This window comes from Lontra canadensis, unplaced genomic scaffold (assembly GCF_010015895.1).
Source record: "Lontra canadensis isolate GAN:19392208 unplaced genomic scaffold, GSC_riverotter_1.0 scaffold16, whole genome shotgun sequence".
In the NCBI taxonomy this organism is placed as follows: Eukaryota; Metazoa; Chordata; class Mammalia; order Carnivora; family Mustelidae; genus Lontra; species Lontra canadensis.
Window position 1 is genome coordinate 4,698,286 of NW_022631010.1, and position 16,100 is coordinate 4,714,385.

The 16,100-nt window shown below is 53.1% G+C and overlaps 1 protein-coding gene across 2 annotated transcripts in view; it reads right to left on the reverse strand.

Annotated features, from left to right (window-relative positions):
* Positions 1-1,121: 1,121 nt before the first annotated feature.
* ANGPT4 (angiopoietin 4) overlaps positions 1,122-16,100 on the reverse strand; it is a 41,324-nt gene continuing 26,345 nt past the window's right edge. The window contains exons 4-9 of one of the 2 annotated variants that reach the window (XM_032858997.1): positions 14,849-15,081; positions 12,460-12,575; positions 10,015-10,116; positions 8,382-8,548; positions 3,941-4,071; positions 1,122-3,122 (exon numbers count right to left, since the gene is read on the reverse strand). In XM_032858997.1, coding sequence (XP_032714888.1) covers positions 2,962-3,122; positions 3,941-4,071; positions 8,382-8,548; positions 10,015-10,116; positions 12,460-12,575; positions 14,849-15,081 — 910 coding nt within the window. In that variant the 3' untranslated portion in view covers positions 1,122-2,961. The remainder of the gene's footprint in view (positions 3,123-3,940; positions 4,072-8,381; positions 8,549-10,014; positions 10,117-12,459; positions 12,576-14,848; positions 15,082-16,100) is intronic. The other variant, XM_032858998.1, reaches the window with a different exon arrangement.

Sequence of the window (16,100 nt, forward strand, 5' to 3'; positions counted from 1 at the left end):
CCAGCCAGGGCCAGGGCCACACCAGCCATGCCCCCACAGGGACATTGTACCGCCTGGAGTCCTTCCACTGGTCTTGTCCACAGCCGCTGTGGGTCAGCATCACTTCCGAGGCTTACAGAGGTCAGGAGCTGCTCTGTCCTAATTGTGCGGATGGGAAACATAGGCTCAGAGGGGGAGAGGAACTCTGTTTCAGGGACACAGCCAGGACAGCGAACCAGGGTCTGACATCCCTAGACAGGCCACAGCTGTGTCCTTGATAGTTTGGGGCAACCCTGGGATGAGCTGAAGCTTGGGGGCGAGGAGGATGGGAGAGGGTGCAGAGATGGAGAGAAGGGAAATGGGAGTCAGAGAGATGGAAGGAGGAAAAGTGATTGTCAGCCTGGAAATAGTGCCTGTGAACTGCTAGTCCATGTGACTTGGGTGGGATTGACCCCAGCCCTGTTCCAGGCATGATCAGGTGGCCCAGGTCTGGTCAATCAGATGCCCAGTGATAAATGCAGAGATGGGCACAGGAGGACCAGTCCCAGCTGGAGAAAATCATGCCTTTGCCAGAATCACTGGGACAGGGGCACTCTCTGCCTTAGGGATGCTCACCTGGGAGGATATGAGCCTAGGGCTGCTGGAGCCACCTGTCAGGAGAAAACCTGATTGAGAGTAAAGTCAACATGGTGGATGCAGGGCTGAGAGGTGAAGACAGGTATGAGTTGAGCCCCTGGATCTAATGGTGCCTGAACCCACCCCTGGACTTCCTGGTATGTGAGTCAATCCATTCCTTAGGACCAGTTCCTTTCTATCTCCTGTGCTGGAGATTCCTGGCATGGAGGGGGAAGGGAGGTAGGAAGGAAGGATGAATATTTAACAACAGGCATCTGAGGATAACCCAAATCAGCTTCTCAGCCTTTTGTAGAACATAAGCACAGACCAGGATTTGGGACTCAGCCCACCCAGAGGGGTCTGTCTCTGGGGCTCCCAGCTCTGCCTTCACCTCCTCTCCAGCACACACCTGGCCCATACACTCCACAGTGCAAACACAAATGCCACGGATTCAAAAACAAATGCTCACCTTACATGGGTTTGGAAGAAGGGGGGCATGCACTTAGGGGTGAATTTCCTCACCCCACTTTCCTTTTTGGGCACTAAATTTTATTAGGCACCTGCTCGTGCCGAGCCCTGTTACAAAGCTGACATACACAGTTTCATCGCCTCCTGCCACGGCCCAGCCAGGAGGGAGCGTCATTTCCATTTCACAGACAAGGCAACTGAGGCCTTGAGAGGCTGAGCCACGGGCCTCAAGTCCAGGAGCTGAAGCAGGTCTGTCCAATTCCAGAGCCCTACCCACAGCATGACCGGGCACACAGTAGACGCTAAATAAAAGCCTGGCTAGCAAATGGTGTGCGAGGCCACGTGGGCCTTCTGGGCAGCACCCTGTCCCTTGGTACTTTCCCCCTCATGCCCGCAAGTCCACTATTGGCAACCACCTCTTTGTTTTTTTCAAAGAGATCAGCGTTAATCTGTGCTGCTGGCTTTGCTTGGGGGACTGTCTGAGGTGAGACTCAAGGACAGGTGGGAAAAGGTGGCCCATTTCCATCACTCCAGCCTTATCCAGGAGAAACCCTCCGGAAGACAGAGGCGTACCCTAGTGGGAGAGCAGGATAGTCTCGGCTGGTCTAGGTGTTGGCTGAAGACGGCAGGGCAGTGCTGGTCTCATCAGGCCGGAGGAGGGTGACTGTGATGGGAGTGGGTGGCAGAGTGGCTGTGGCCCTTCTCTGACCCTGACCTCTGATGGAAGCTCATAGGGAGCCCCTGGTCTTCCAGACCCAGGCCAAGGCCGGCTCTGCCCCCCACTCCCACCTCCCTCGAACCCCCAGCTGTAGCATCACTGTTGGATCAGGTGGGAGGAGAGGGCTTAGTGTCCTGGCTTGGAGGCTGGAAGGTTCTGGACATGAAGACTGGCGTCCTGCCCAAGGCAGAGTGGATAGTCCCTAATAGTTCCTGAACTTGAGCTGAAGTGAGCTAGGATCACAGGGAGTGCTGAGAGTGTAGCCTCCAGGCAGAGATCTGGCTTCGTAGGGCCAGAAGGAACCTAGCAGGACCCCAGCCCAAAGCACAGACTGGAAACTTAGTTCTAGACCCTTCTTCAGAGGTGGCATGTGTCTTCTTTAAACCAAAGCTTCTTCCAGTTGTTTTTAGAGGCTGTTTGAGATCGTCACTGTGTCTCTTGTAGTTAGAAAGGGTGAGTGCAGATGGGGGTGGGGAGAAGGGACTCCTTCTGGTCACACTTGACTAACTTTTTCCAAGGGCATCTTAGATGTTCTGGGATAAAGAGGGCCTGTTTTCAAATAAGGACACTTGAAGAAAGCTGCCCACTTTAAACAAAGGCATATGACCTCTCTAAAGTCTCTGACAAGTCCTGCAGCTAAGAATGCCTGTTCATATTGATTTAACCAGGTGTTTCCCTCCCTCACTTGAACATAGGTACTTTTTGAGGGGAGCCTGAGTTATTCTCTCCAGAACATATTCTAGGACATGCTGGGGGTAAAGAAATCCTTGTTAGATCTTCTGACGCCTCCAAGAGACCAGGTCAGAGCTCCAGATGCTGGGGCCTCGGAGGAGTGGACTGTTAGTCATGTATTTCTTCGAACACCTAAAAGAATTCTGTTCTCAGCTCATTCAGTGTGTTGTGACCCTCAAGCTGGCAGGAGACCCGTGTAGGAGACAGAAAGGAAGAGGACAGAGGGGCACTATAGAGGCAGGATCTCCCCATGACCCACCATTTCTCAGCTGGAGGGGAACAGGGAGGCAGTGGACCCTCTAACTTTGGGCAAGGACGGCTGGGCTCAGGGGACCCACGGGACCCAGGACAACGCCCAGTACTCTGTCCCATGTTTGGAGTCCAGCTTTTCCAGGAGATGCCCAGTCCCGGCTCTTCCTCTGGGTCCAACCTCCAGGCGCATCTGCTTCTCAGATGCCCACAGGGCGCAGCATCATGCGAGTGGCCCGCAGCGAGTAGCTGGGGCCCTGGAAGTAGTGCCAGCGGATGCCGTTGAGCTTGCGCACGTGGTGGCGAGCTGGGTAGTAGATGCCGTTGAGATTCGAGAGGCCGCAGGCGTCAAACCACCATCCTGGGGGAGGGAGAGGGACGTGCTTGGGGAGGTGGGGGCCAGCCAGTGGGCAGAGGGCAGTCCCCCACCCCAGGGACTCATCAGGGCTGCTGCCTCCTCTGGGAAGCCACCTCTCAGGGGATGGGGCCGAGTGTCAAGGGCAGACCCTCTGCTCAGCCTGCAGCCACTGAAGGCAGCACCTCGATAGCTCCCAGCTTGTGACAAGTATCTCTTTGGGGCTCCGTCTGATGTCTCTGTCTCTCTCTTTGGTCTGTGTTTCCTTGCCTTTCCTGGTCTGTCTCTCACATACCGTGTCCATCTGTCTTTCTCTATCTCCCCCTCTGGACTTCTATCCCCACAGAGCTCTCTGTGTCCACTGCTCCATGTCTCTATGTCCTGCTGTTCCTCTCTCTGACTTCTGTCCTTCCCAAGGAACACCACTGGAACCAGGGTTGGTGGAGAGCTGCCCCTTGTTCCCCTGCCCAGGTCTCCTCATCCTGGTCCCGCTCGGCCTGGGGAGCAGATTCTCTGGCTTGGGACTGGGACTGATCAGGCATCGCACCCCACCCTCAGTGTTCCCCTAGCCCAGTCTCAGAGGAATATCCGTGGTGCCTGTGTTAGAATCAGGGGAAACCCTAAGGGAACCTCAAGGACTTGGTAGGGGAAGGGATGGAGGAGTGTGGCCAGGCCAGCATGCAGGTGGGGTGCAGGTGGGTGAGACCCCACCTGCACACTTTTCCCGACAATACCTGGACACCCAGGACCTGGATGGGGAGGTAATAGGGTTGTCCTGCCAGGTGAGCCTGGGGACACATGGGGCTTCAGCCCCCCGCACCCACCTCCAGATAGCATCTGGGCACACTTGCAGAGGCAGTTGTCATTGTCTGCGTCACGGGTGCTGAAGTTGGTGCCCTGCAGGACCAGGCTGCTCTGGCGCCCTGCTGACCCGCTGTACCCGCTCAGAGAAAGCCTGGAGGCCACCCGGAGGTGGTGATGGGAGATGGATCTAGAGTTAGGTCAGGACTGGTTAAAAAAGGTCTCCCCCCACCCAAGAGGCTTTGCTGAGACTGGGGCTCCCCCTCCAGTTGTTCTGGGAGGGGGAGCCCCAGTCTAGGCTGCTTGGGCTGTCCGGGCCCCTGGGTTGCCCTCCCTGCCTGCTGCCTCCCAGGGACAGAGCACCCGCTGTGTGCCAGGCCTCCCCCATCTCACTGAACCTGAGTTTTGGACAGGAGTGAATAGGATCAAAATAATAATACTAATAATGAGAACAATGACCAACATTTTTTTGAACACCTTCCATGTGCTAGGCATTCTGTGGCTTAGCTCCTGCTCCTGGCATCCTCACAACACCCTCTTATTTCCATCTTACAGATGAAGAAACAGAGATCCCAAGAACCAAGGGAGACTGCCCTACACCTCAGAATGAAAGACAGTGAGAGCCAGCTCCCAGCCTAGGGTGGTCTGCCTGGGGAGCTGTGTGCATTTTGCTCCCCAGCTGACCACCCTGCAACCCCAGCCTGCCACCTCCAGGAAGCCTTCCCTGACCACACCAGCCTACATGGATTTGCAGCACCCCCAGCCCTGTGACTTGCACATCTGCAGCCAGCTGGGGGTTTCTCTTTCTCTGCCAGGCTATGAGACCCTGGTGGGCACGGCCAAGGCTGTGTGGCAATTACAACCATGAACTCTGGGGACAGAATGCCTGGATTCGAATCCCAGCTCTGCCACTCGCCAACGGTATGACCGTGGGCAGACTGTGTTGCCTGTCAGCTTCAGTTTCTCCTTCTGTGAAATGGTAACGATAGTCCTGTTACCCGTGAAGACTTCATGGTGTTATTGAGATCCAAGGCCCCCGGGGTTGAGGAGGGCAGAGCTGCATGTTAGTGCTTGTTAGCCATTGTCCCTGTGGTCCCACTCGGGACACACAGCCGCCATGGGCTCTTGTTCAGCCTGACGGGAGAGGGTATTGGGTGCTTGCAGCCCTGGGGGTTGAGGGTCCTAAGGGTGGAGAAAAATGGACACCAGATGCAGCGAGAGCAGCTTGGGGCAGCTCTGGTTCCCTCAGGGCAGGGCCTGGGAGATGCCACTGGTGGGATCAAGAGGGAACGTGGGACCTGGGCGTGGGGACTGGCTCAGTCCCTGCGCCTCCCACCGTGGGCTCTGCCTGTCTGTAGTGACACAGTGGCATGGCCATTAGGGTCCAGGTGCCCCAGCTGGGAAACCCTAACTGTGCCCTTAAACGGGTAGCCTGGGACTTATGGGATTGGTGTCGCAACCTCCCTGTAAAGGGGCCCATCTGGCTAGGAGCTCCCACGGGAGGGGATGGCAGGTTGGCCTGGCTTCTCTCTGTGGCCATTAGAGGCTCCCCTTGATGTTTCAGTGATGTCAGTTCAAGGTCAGTCTTGGAGCTCAGGCTGAGGTTTGGGGGTCCCTTTCAGTCCGAGGTGAGTGGAATCATGGCTGGACAAAGCCAATGGTCTCACGAGATCATTCCAGCAGCACCGGCCTCCCTAAATGTCTCCCAAGTCCTCAGCTTGGGCTCTGCCTTTCTTCCCTTTTCCTGTGGGAATTAGCATGGGGAATCTTGTGACCTTTGGAAAATTCTCAAGTCAGGGACCAGGAAGCCCCACGTGACCCATCGTTCAGAGGCACTTTGAACATGTTCACAGCTCAAGCCCAGGGACCTCAAATACACAAGTCTCTGGGTATTCCCAAGTTATTAGACACACAAGGTATGTTTCCACGTGTCTGTGGATCTGTGGGTGAGGTCTGTGTGTCTACTGGTATGAGCATTTGGGTACAGTTCTTCATGCCTGCACGTGTGTGTGTGTGTGTGTGTGTGTGTGTGTGTGTTTGACGTTTGTGCAGCAAGAGCTATGGTGGGTCCTGGTGTGTGCCCTGGAATCTGTCTCTATGTTTGATGGTGTGTGTGTCTGTTTGTGTAGCTCTGCACTTATAGCCCGGGCACTCTGTAGGCCCAGTGCCCCCTCCCATCACCCTCCACACGGGCATGTATATACCTGCACGCCCCTGGATACCTCTGTGTGGGTTTCTGTGTGGATCCTGCCTTTGTAAGCAAATCTGGCTATGTGGGCACCTCTGGGGGGCACACACCTGGCATCTGTGTGTGTGTGTGCCTGTCTGTGCCTCTTCTCCCGTGCTCTGTGGGCCACTTCCTCTTGCGGGTTAATGCGTGTGCTTCAGCCAGGCTCTAGAAGGCCCCCATTATTGTGTCTGATACCTAGAGGCGCCCCTCCTGCCCCTGACCCCCAGGCCCCAGGGCTGACTCGGCTTCCCTGCGGGGGATGCTCCCCATCTCACCAGCCAGCTGACTCTCTGGCAGAGGCATGGAGGCCGGCCTCTGTTCTGTCACCATCTCCTTGGCTCTTCTCTGGCAGTTTCCACGTCTGTGTCTTCTAGGATCTCTACCCCCCTCACCCCCCACCCTGGTTCCCAAGCTTTTTCTGAATGAGCAGGGATTCTTATGATCTTGATACAGACTTGCTCAGGTTTGGGGTATCTGTCACCAGTTGGATGTAACTCATCCCCTCTGCCTGATGCCCTTCCTAGTCTCTCTCTGTCTGGAAGATACCTACCATTTATAGGCCTTTCCTCCTCCTGGGAGTCCTCCCTGTTTGCATAAGCATCTCTGTGCCCCTGCACTACCCCCCTAGGCAGCTACTGTCTTCCTGGGAGTGTGGGACTGCCTGTGGACCTGCTCACCCCCAGACACACAGGACACACTGGACTGTGAACCAGGCACTGGGGATAAGAACAGCAGTGAACTCACACAGAGCAGGCCTGCTGAGTGTGTTAAGGCTGCCTCGGGGACAGCAATTACAACATTATTTGCTGAGCACTTACTAAGTGCCAGGCACTGTGTTAATGCTCTATGGGCAGTATCTCATTTGAGCTTCATAACATGTTGAATGAAGCAGATGTATGCAGGGCACCCATTTTACAGATGAGAAGGTGGAGGTAGTCCTTTAGGGTTGCTCAGGGAGGTCACTAAGGTCGCTCAGGGAGTCAGAACTTAAGCCTTGGCTTTGGTGGCTTAAAGGGGAGTCAGCAGTGTGTTGTGATGACTCACTGGTTACCTTGAGGAGTAGAGGAGCATCCAGCTTTGCCCTGCCTAGCCCGAACCCAGGGCATGGTCCATTCAGCTGTGAAGCTTGCAGTTTAAGGAGGACTATTATCAGATTGGAGTGGGTCCCCATAAAGATGTCAGGACAACGTTGCTGGAGGATCCAGGAGCATTTAAAAAGACCAGAGAAGTGCAGGGCACTCATTGAAAAGCTCCTCAAGTTGAAATTAGACATAATGTAGGAGGACAGAGAGCCTCCAGAGATTCCTTTGGAGGAAGTGACCTTCCTGTCAGTGGAGGGATTCCTGGCTGGCTGATGACTACGGCTGTGGAGGAGATTCTAGCATCATGGGAAGACCGAGATGATACCGTGAGGTCCTTTGCAGACCCGTGAGTGTGGTCTATGATTTCAATCCTGTCCTGTTCAAAGAGAACTTTGAGTTTCTCAGAGAGGCAACATCATGTAGTGGAAACACCCCGAGTTTTGGTAGCAGTGAGATCTGAGTTCAAGTCCAAGCTCTACCTAACTTGTAACTTTGGGCAGGGGACTTAAGCTCTGTGCCTGCTCCCACATCCCTAGAGCAGGTACAGCAATGCTTACCTCAGAGTGTTGTAGGAAGACTAAATGGAATAATATGCTTTGGGAACACAGTAGGTGCTCAATAAATGCTCTTTTCTTTTCCTAAACAGAGCTAAGAACCAAGCCAAGGGAGGTGTGGGAGACCTTGCTGATTTTACATTATACTTCTATTTAAGCCCATCCTGCAGTTAACAAGCAGAGGTACAGAGAAGCCAGAACGCTGACTTGCCCAAGTTCACAAAGTGAGCTGAAACAGAGCCAGAATGAGCTCAGGTCCCCTGATTCCCTGCCCAGGGACCTGTCCACCTCACCCCCACAGCATGGATAGCCTGGACTCCCTGCTCTGGACCTCAGTAATACGGCTGACTCGGGATGACTGACCTTAGAAGGCCCTTTCCTGCTCCTAGGCCGGCAACGTCAGCGACATGCTCTCCACCCCGCCCAGTGGCTAGGACGTGCTGAGTGTTAACCAGCTGCCTCCAGAACCCGTGACGTGTGCCCAAATGTGGGACAGATGGTAGGAACAGGAGACGCCCAGGGACTGACCCGTAGTGCAGACTCTACAGCCACTAGCCCAGGACCCTGGCCAGCCCACCAGCCTGGGCCCCAAGCCCACCTGTACAGCTGCCCCTCGCTGCCCAGCTGGAAATGCTCATACTGGGCGTAGGCCTCGTTGCCCTCCCAGTCTTGCAGCTCCACGCGCAGAGAGTAGGCTGTCCTGCTGGTGAGCTGGTGCACCACCTCATTGCCTAGCCAGTGCTCCCCCGCCAGGTCACCGAAGCCCTGCAGAGAGGGAAGGGTAGGGGTGGGTTTCATGCTGTGACGGGAGGCTGCCCCGCTGGCTAAGGAGCTGGGCTGGGCCAGGCTCCAGGGCCACTTAATCCAAAACCACTTTGCCTGATGATCAAGTCCATAAAGTACAGTGTGGGCAGGCCTAGGGATGGGAGTTCCCCACCTCCTGGAGCAAAAAGACTAAGATTTTTGTAAATGTAAATTTCTGTTCAAAATAATTGAAATCACATTTCTACAGAGTTTGAGAACAAACAAAATGAATCTGTGGTGATAGAAGTCAGAATAGCTTCTTGACCGGAACACACGGAGGCAGAGGGGAGCACAGGGAGGGCTTCCGTGGTGCCAGGAGTGTTGCATACCTAAATTTGAATGGTGGTCACATGGGTGGATATGTATGTAAAAATCCACTAAATATCTTACACCTAAGATCTGTGCCTTTAGCAGCAAAAATTAAAGATTTTAATCAGCTGCATACATTGTAGAGAAAACTTTGTTCAGTGATATGGCAGCTGCTGCAAAATTTCAGCAACATAGAAATGCAAAGCTAAGCATGTTAGGAGTTACCAGTGTCCCTGGGCGAGGAGAAACCAATCCCCTGGGCAGAGACACAATTCAGCACCAAGGACAGGGACACACCTAAGCCCCACTCCCCATTTTAGTCACGCAGGGCGGCTGATCAGCCTAATGATTAATAATCATTGCCCTTGTGTGTTTCTGCGTCTGAGTACCTATTCCTTTTTGTCATCTCAATAATTGTTTAAAACCCAACTGACTCAAGGACACTCTTATCTTAATTTGTATTTCTTTTTTAAGTATTTATCAAATGAACAGTAAGCAGACACAACTAATGATACTGTTGCATTTCCATGTATCCTTTTCTATTTCTTTTGCTTGTGGAAACTTTAAGAGCTTTTAAGTCAGCTTGCCAAAGGTCCTTTATTCAAAATTTAATTAAAAAATTGGAAGACAATCTAGCACTATGTCTCATCTTGTAAAATGCATAGGGTCTTTTTGAGCCAACAATTCCATGTTAAGAATCTCTCTTGCAGATGTGATGACATTAGTGTGTGCGAAGACAAGGACGTTGACTTAAGCAATGCAGCCAGGGGTGGGTAGGGAGATTATTTTCTTCTGTTCCATTTTTTTGTATTCTTAAAAAAAATTTCTAAGCAACATGTATATATGATCTTTCCACAAATAAAGAAATAAAGTTAAACTTTTATTCTTAGGGTCTGTCTTAGAATTGCAAAAAGAAGGTTTGATTTTCAATGACGGAGTCCCTGACAGCGAATGTGCACTGGGAAAATCTGTTTGAGGGTAGTTGTCCTTAGGTGGGTTTCTGGGTTTTTTTTTTTTTTTTCTGGGAAGGACTGAGGGTAAACCAGTGTCCTGCCTCTGATTCACCTCCACCAGGCTTCAGGGTGGAGAAAAGCCCCTTCCCAGGGCAGTAGTGTTACCTGTTTGTAATCTCTCCAGTTCCGCTGGAAATTCACGCTGCCGTTCTCACGGCGCTGGATGAGAGTCCACCCGCCTCCATTGGCCTCCATTTCACAGAACACCTGGAAGGAGTTGGGTGGTGCTTGGGGAGGGATTCGGAAGCCCCTGGGAGTGTCAGAGGCAAGTCTGGGCCAGCCCGATTTCGATTTGGCTGACGTTCTCACAGAGCAACAAGTGAGCCTAGTGCTTGAGGACATCAGAAATATCCAGGTTCACATTTCCCACTTATCGTCATCATTTTTCTAAAGTCGTGGGCAAGCGACACCCCCCCTCAGAGCCTTCCTTTCCTCATTCATAAAATGCAAGTATTAAGACCTTAACCTCTTTGTGCCTTGGTTTCTCATCTGCAAATGGGCTTGATGTGAGAACTATGTAAGCTGAGCCATCTGAAGAACAGAGGCTGGGTGTACTGGGCACTCAGTAAGTAGAGGCTTTTCCCTTGTCGGTATTGTGAGGTTGTTGTAAGGATTAAATGCCAAGAGGCGTAGAGCGCTTGGCCCACAGTGCAGATTCAGGAATTGCTCTTACGTTCGGCAGACAAATGTTTTCTGAGCACTGCTACATACCAAGCTCTATTCAGGACAAGGAGGGTTGCCAGTATGGATAAGACAGAAAAAGTCTTTCTCTCAAAGGGCTCACCATCCGTCATATCATAATTTCCTCTTTCAGCCTAATCTTTGTTCACATATCCCTTTTCCAGCCAGTTCAGTATAAGTTAGGTGTTCAGTGAGAGATAAATCAACCCTCAAGGCTGGCTTGGTCTGGAGGAGGCCATGATGGGGTAGGCAGACTATGGATTATGAACATTTGGGTAGCTAGAAGGAGAGCTTCTAAGGAGTCACTGGTCAACCCTGGAAGTCTTCTCAGAGGAGATAGCATTAGAACAGGGCCTTGGCATGTGCCTGACAGGCAGACAAGGGGAATGGCCCCTCCAGGGGAGGGAGCAGCTCTGACAAGGTAGAGGCCAGCTCAGGGAGAGAAGACAGTTGCTTCTGTTGTGGGAGTAGCAGAAGGTGCAAGAAGGGAAATTGAGGTACAGAGAGGAGAAGAGACTTGCTCAAGGCAAGCGAGACAAGAAAAGCTGAGGGGCGCTGAGTGGCTCAGTGGGTTAAGCCTCTGCCTTCAGCTCAGGTCATGGTCTCAGGGTCCTGGGATCGAGCCCCACATCGGGCTCTCCGCTCAGTGGGGAGCCTGCTTCCCCCTCTCTTTCTGCCTGCCTCTCTGCCTACTTGTGATCTCTGTCTGTCAAATAAATAAGTAAAATCTAAAAAAAAAAAAAAAAAAAGAAAAGCTGAGGTGTGAGCCCAGAACTTGGGTCTCCCAGAATTCTACGATAGCTGAACTTACTTAGTTTCATGTAGAATATTTACTTAAAAAGTCATGTCCCTTAAAAAAAAACAAACAAAACTTAAATACTTAGATTAACTGCATTTTAAAAGGAAATCTGACTGTACCATAAGTTGAAAACTAGTAACACTTGTTTTTATTCAGATAATTATAAAAATAAATTAAACAAAAATGTGAAATTCTAGCTAGAAATTAAGGGCTTGATCTCTGTGTCAAAAGAAGAGTTGAGCAGGTATATGTGAAGTGGTAAAGACAGTCTGGAGACAAACTGATACGAAATTCAAAGGAATTCAAACAGAATTAGGAAGAGCAAAGACTGGTTAGTTGTTCCCCATAGTCTTTCATTTCTGGGCCTGGTCCCCAAACCCTCTCTCCTGATAGCCCCCCTTTCCCTTGACCCCTCATCCACCTGCTAACTGGAGCTCAAAGCCCAGGGCAAACTTGGAAACATTCACTGGGGTCTCTGTTGGTCCTGGTACCTAAATTCCCACGTGGAGCAAAGCCCCCACACCTGCATTCAATTGGACTATATGTAAATTAGAAATAATCTTCTTTTGAGATGCCTGGGTGGTGTAGTTGCTTAGGTGTCTGGTCTGCCTTTGGCTCAGGTCTTGATCCTAGGGTCCTGGGGTGGAGTCTGGCATTGGGATCCTTCCTCAGGGGGAAGCCTGCTTCTCCCTTTGCCTGCTGCTCCCCCTGCTTGCCTCCTCTCTCTCTCTCTCTCTCTCTGACAAATAAATAAAATCAGGAAGAAAGAAAGAAACAAACTTCTTTGTGTTAAGCCCCTGGATTTTCAGGGTTGATTTACTGAATCAGCTAACATTAATTTAAGCAACACAGGACTATTTTCTGCCCTTCCAACTGAAAGCATTCTGGGAACTTCTCTACCCCCACATTCTGACCTCTGATTGGATGGGGGCTCCAGAAGGTAGGGTCAGCCCACCTTCTCTGACATGTCAGATGTTGTAGAAAGCCTGAAGCTGATGGGGGATGGCCTGGCAGGGACGCCCTTGACTCAACACCCTTGGATAGTCTCAGCCCCCAGGGAGTCCCCTAACCTTCCTGGGCTCCGTCATATTGGCCACATGGATGGTGTAGATGCCGCTGGCATTGGCCCCGAAGCGCTGGATCTCTGCACAGTCCTGGAACACGTGCTCAGCGGCCCTCACAGAGGCTGCAATGGGACAAAGCAGAAGCAATTAGAGGTAAGCTAAGGAGAGAGGGAAGGGGCCAGGTGGGCACTACTTCCTGCCAGCTTCTGGGTTGGGAGATGCTGGGCACAGGGAGAGGTGTCAGACCTGGGAAAATTTCTTAGGGGAGGTGACCATGAGCTGGGATGTGGATAAAGGGCAGGAGTGACCTAGGAGAAGGGGAAAATGTTCCAAGCAGAGGGAACAGCAAGTTCAAGGGCTCTAAGGTGGGAACAGTCCTGGTGTGTGCAGTGATGGGAAGTGGTGGAGGCCAAGGAAGAAAAAGATCCACCACCCATGAGAGCAGAGCTGAGGCCAGAGAGAACTCTGGCTGTCCGATGAACTTGACAGGGGTAGGGCAAACCCGGCACAGGCATGGTCACCAAAGAAGGAGAGATGAGGCTGAGTTTCAGCAAGGGGCCAAGTCAGCCTTGTGAGCCAGGATGAGGAGCCTGAGCTGTGCCAAGGAGGAGCGTTCTGGCTAGAGTGTGGAACAGGGACCGAAGGGGATGAGACTCAAAGCAGGGCGGCCACGGACCAGGCTTCTAGAGCCTTCCAGGACTTCCAGGAGAGGTAACTGGGGTCTGAACTCCAAGGAGATCCTTCCCCCTTTCATAGACCAGGAATCCAAGGCCCAAGAGTAAGGTCACTGACACAAGGGCACATAGCTGGGGGCACAGGCAAAGCCTTCCCTCTCTCTAGGTCATACAAAGGAGTGCTTAGAGCCTTGGACTGGAGGCACAAATCGACAATGCCCTTCTTTGGTGACAGTGGGGCAGGGGGACAGAGTGTTTGGGCAAAGTGTGCCTGAGGCGAGGTGCCCAAAGCAACCTGCTCTCCAGACTGGGGAGCAGACACTGGGTCACAGCTGGAGACCGGGCTAGCTGTGGGGAGAGGCCTTGGGGAGAGGTCTTGGGCCGGGGTCTGCATCGGGGGCTGAGCTACAATACCTCACATAAGGGACTCATTTAGGCGGCTTCCCTGCCAGGGTTACGCACAAGCCAGTGATGGGTTCGGGTCACTCCATATCGCATGGTTTGGAAGGCATCCACTTCTCCTGCCTGTGGCTTCCTTGGGGCCTCAAATCCCTTAACCCAGCAGGGCCTGCCCGACTTAGACAAGCCCCTGGTGCCATCCTCTGGCCCCAAATCCCTGCCAGCCATTGTACCTGGAACCCATCACTATTGCTTGATTCCTTGTAACTTAAAGGCTTCCCAGGCTCCGCTATGGCAATCCTAGAAACCCCTTCCTGTGTCTTTCTCTCACCCAGCCATTCTCCACTGCCCAGTTCCAATTAGGCTTCCCCAAATATAGTCCCACTTGATGCAAAACCCTCATGTGGCTTTTGGCTGTCCTCAAGTTCATGTTCTCTCTCCTCAGCACAGCCTTTTAGGCCTTCAGTGGCTTGGAAATTTCAAACACACAGCTAGCACATAGTGGCACATACTAGGTACTGAAAAAAATTCATTTCCTGCTTCTTCACTTAGAGACCCAGAGATGGGCAGGTGGGTATTTTTGCAAGACTAGGCTGTTCACTGCTGCGTTCCCAGCACCCGGCATTGGGCCTGGCACACAGTGGGTGCTCAGTAAGGGCTTTGCTGACTGAGGGAAGCTGAAGCCAGAAATGCCTTGGCCACTCTAAATGGACCCCATCAGAAGGAGTCAGTGAGAGTTGGTGGTGGTGGGGGGGGGCACCAGGCATTGTTCTCCCTTCTCAGAAGCTAGGGCCAGAGTCACCTCCTCACTTCTGTTTGGCTCTCCTGGGTTTAGGGACAAGGGCAACAGGGTGACAGGAGTCTTTGGGGGAACAGTGAGTCTAACCTCTTCATTCTACAGAGAGGGAAACTGAGGACAGGGGAGGGGTGGGGCAAGTCTGAGCAAGGGAGGATGGAGCGTGTGGATCCTGGAACCCAAACTTGTCAGTCTGGGCTGGTGGTATCCTTATTAGCTTCACTTCCTTTAAACAGATGGGGAAACTGAGGCCAAAAGAGGGACGGGGGCCTTCCCAAGGTCACTCACGGAGTCAAGAGGTAGAGTCTGGATTGGTTCCTCCTGGCACTCTCATCCTCACCACTATCATTACTGGTGGTTATTTCTGTTTCACAGGTGCTGGGAGAGGGGCCGGGCCCTTCCCCGCCCCACAGGGGCTTCTGGGCGACCCCTACCCCCCACCTCGAAAGCGAGCCGGCAGGGTGAGCAGGGTCTCTCTCTCCTCTCCTGCCCTCCTCCCACACCCGCAGACGCCCCGCTCGCTCACCCGGGCCCTGGGCCACGACGCGCACCAGGCGCTGCACCGACTCCAGCAGCTGGCGCTGCTGCCGCTGCAGGAGACTGGAGTTGCCGCTGGCGGCGCGCAGGCTGCGCTCCAGGCCCGCGAGGGCGCCGCTCTGGCGGCCCAGCAGACGCCGCAGCCGCTCCTTCTCGCCACGGAGGGAAGCCAGCTCCGCCTGCTGCTGCGTCTCCAGGGCCTGCACCCGCGTCTCCAGCGCGCTGCGGGGCGGGGGTGCACGCGGGTCATCCCGCGGGTCCCCACACACGGCCACATTCGCGCGCTTGCCTCTGGGGCTTGGGGGGCACTCCGCGGAACAGATCCTCACGGAGGCCCAGAGAGGCAGAGCGTGCTGTCCTGGGTTACAAGGCGGAGGGGGTGGCGGGGAAGAAGTGCACCGGTGGCAGAGAGTGAGGAGGGGAGGAAAGACGGACCCCGCCCTGGAAGAAGATAGATTGGGGTCCATAGAAGAAAGAGGTGCGGGTGGGGGACATGCCAGTAATCTGGGCAGTGGTTACCAGATCCCCAGTATGCCTGTCCTTGGAGCCAGCAGTCCGCTCTCAGGAGATAAGCTCCAGGGAGCAGGCGCGAGAGTGCCCCTTGGGGGATTAGTTATACTAGAGAAAAACGAAACAGCCACGATGTCCAACAGCCAGAGCTGGCTGAGTCTGTTTGCTTTCCGTGTCCCTGGAAATGTTCTGGAGCAGCGAAGAGGAAGGAGGCAGAGCGCATCTGCACGAAACTGGAAAGACGCCCAAGGCGCGGAGGGAACCGCGCCGGCACTTCAGTGCCTCTAGTGCAGCCCCATGTGTGAGAAGACAAAACAAGAGAAAGAAAAAAGGTCTACATGGAAATGGAGAGGGAAACCTGGGAACTGATAGGAAAAGGCATGGAAAGACACGTGGAAGAACACAGCGGTGCCTGAGCGCATCTTCCTGATGAGGTGGTTCTGGAGGAGAGCGATGGAGAGGGAGGAGGATGGAGGGAGTTGGAGGGAACCCACCTTCCCTTTCGTTTTCTAGGTCCTTATGGTCTGGTGATATAGTAAACATGGAGCATATTTGTCATGAATTTCTAAAAAAAGTTTTAGAAAAAGCAAAAAAAAAAAAAATCTTTTGACTCAACAATTCCACTTTTGGCATTTTAACTTGGTTTGTTCCTGCGTGTGTGCGAGGAGGTATGGGGACATAATTAGGGGCTTGGTGTTGAACAGGAGTAAGAGACAGGAAACAACCTTAAT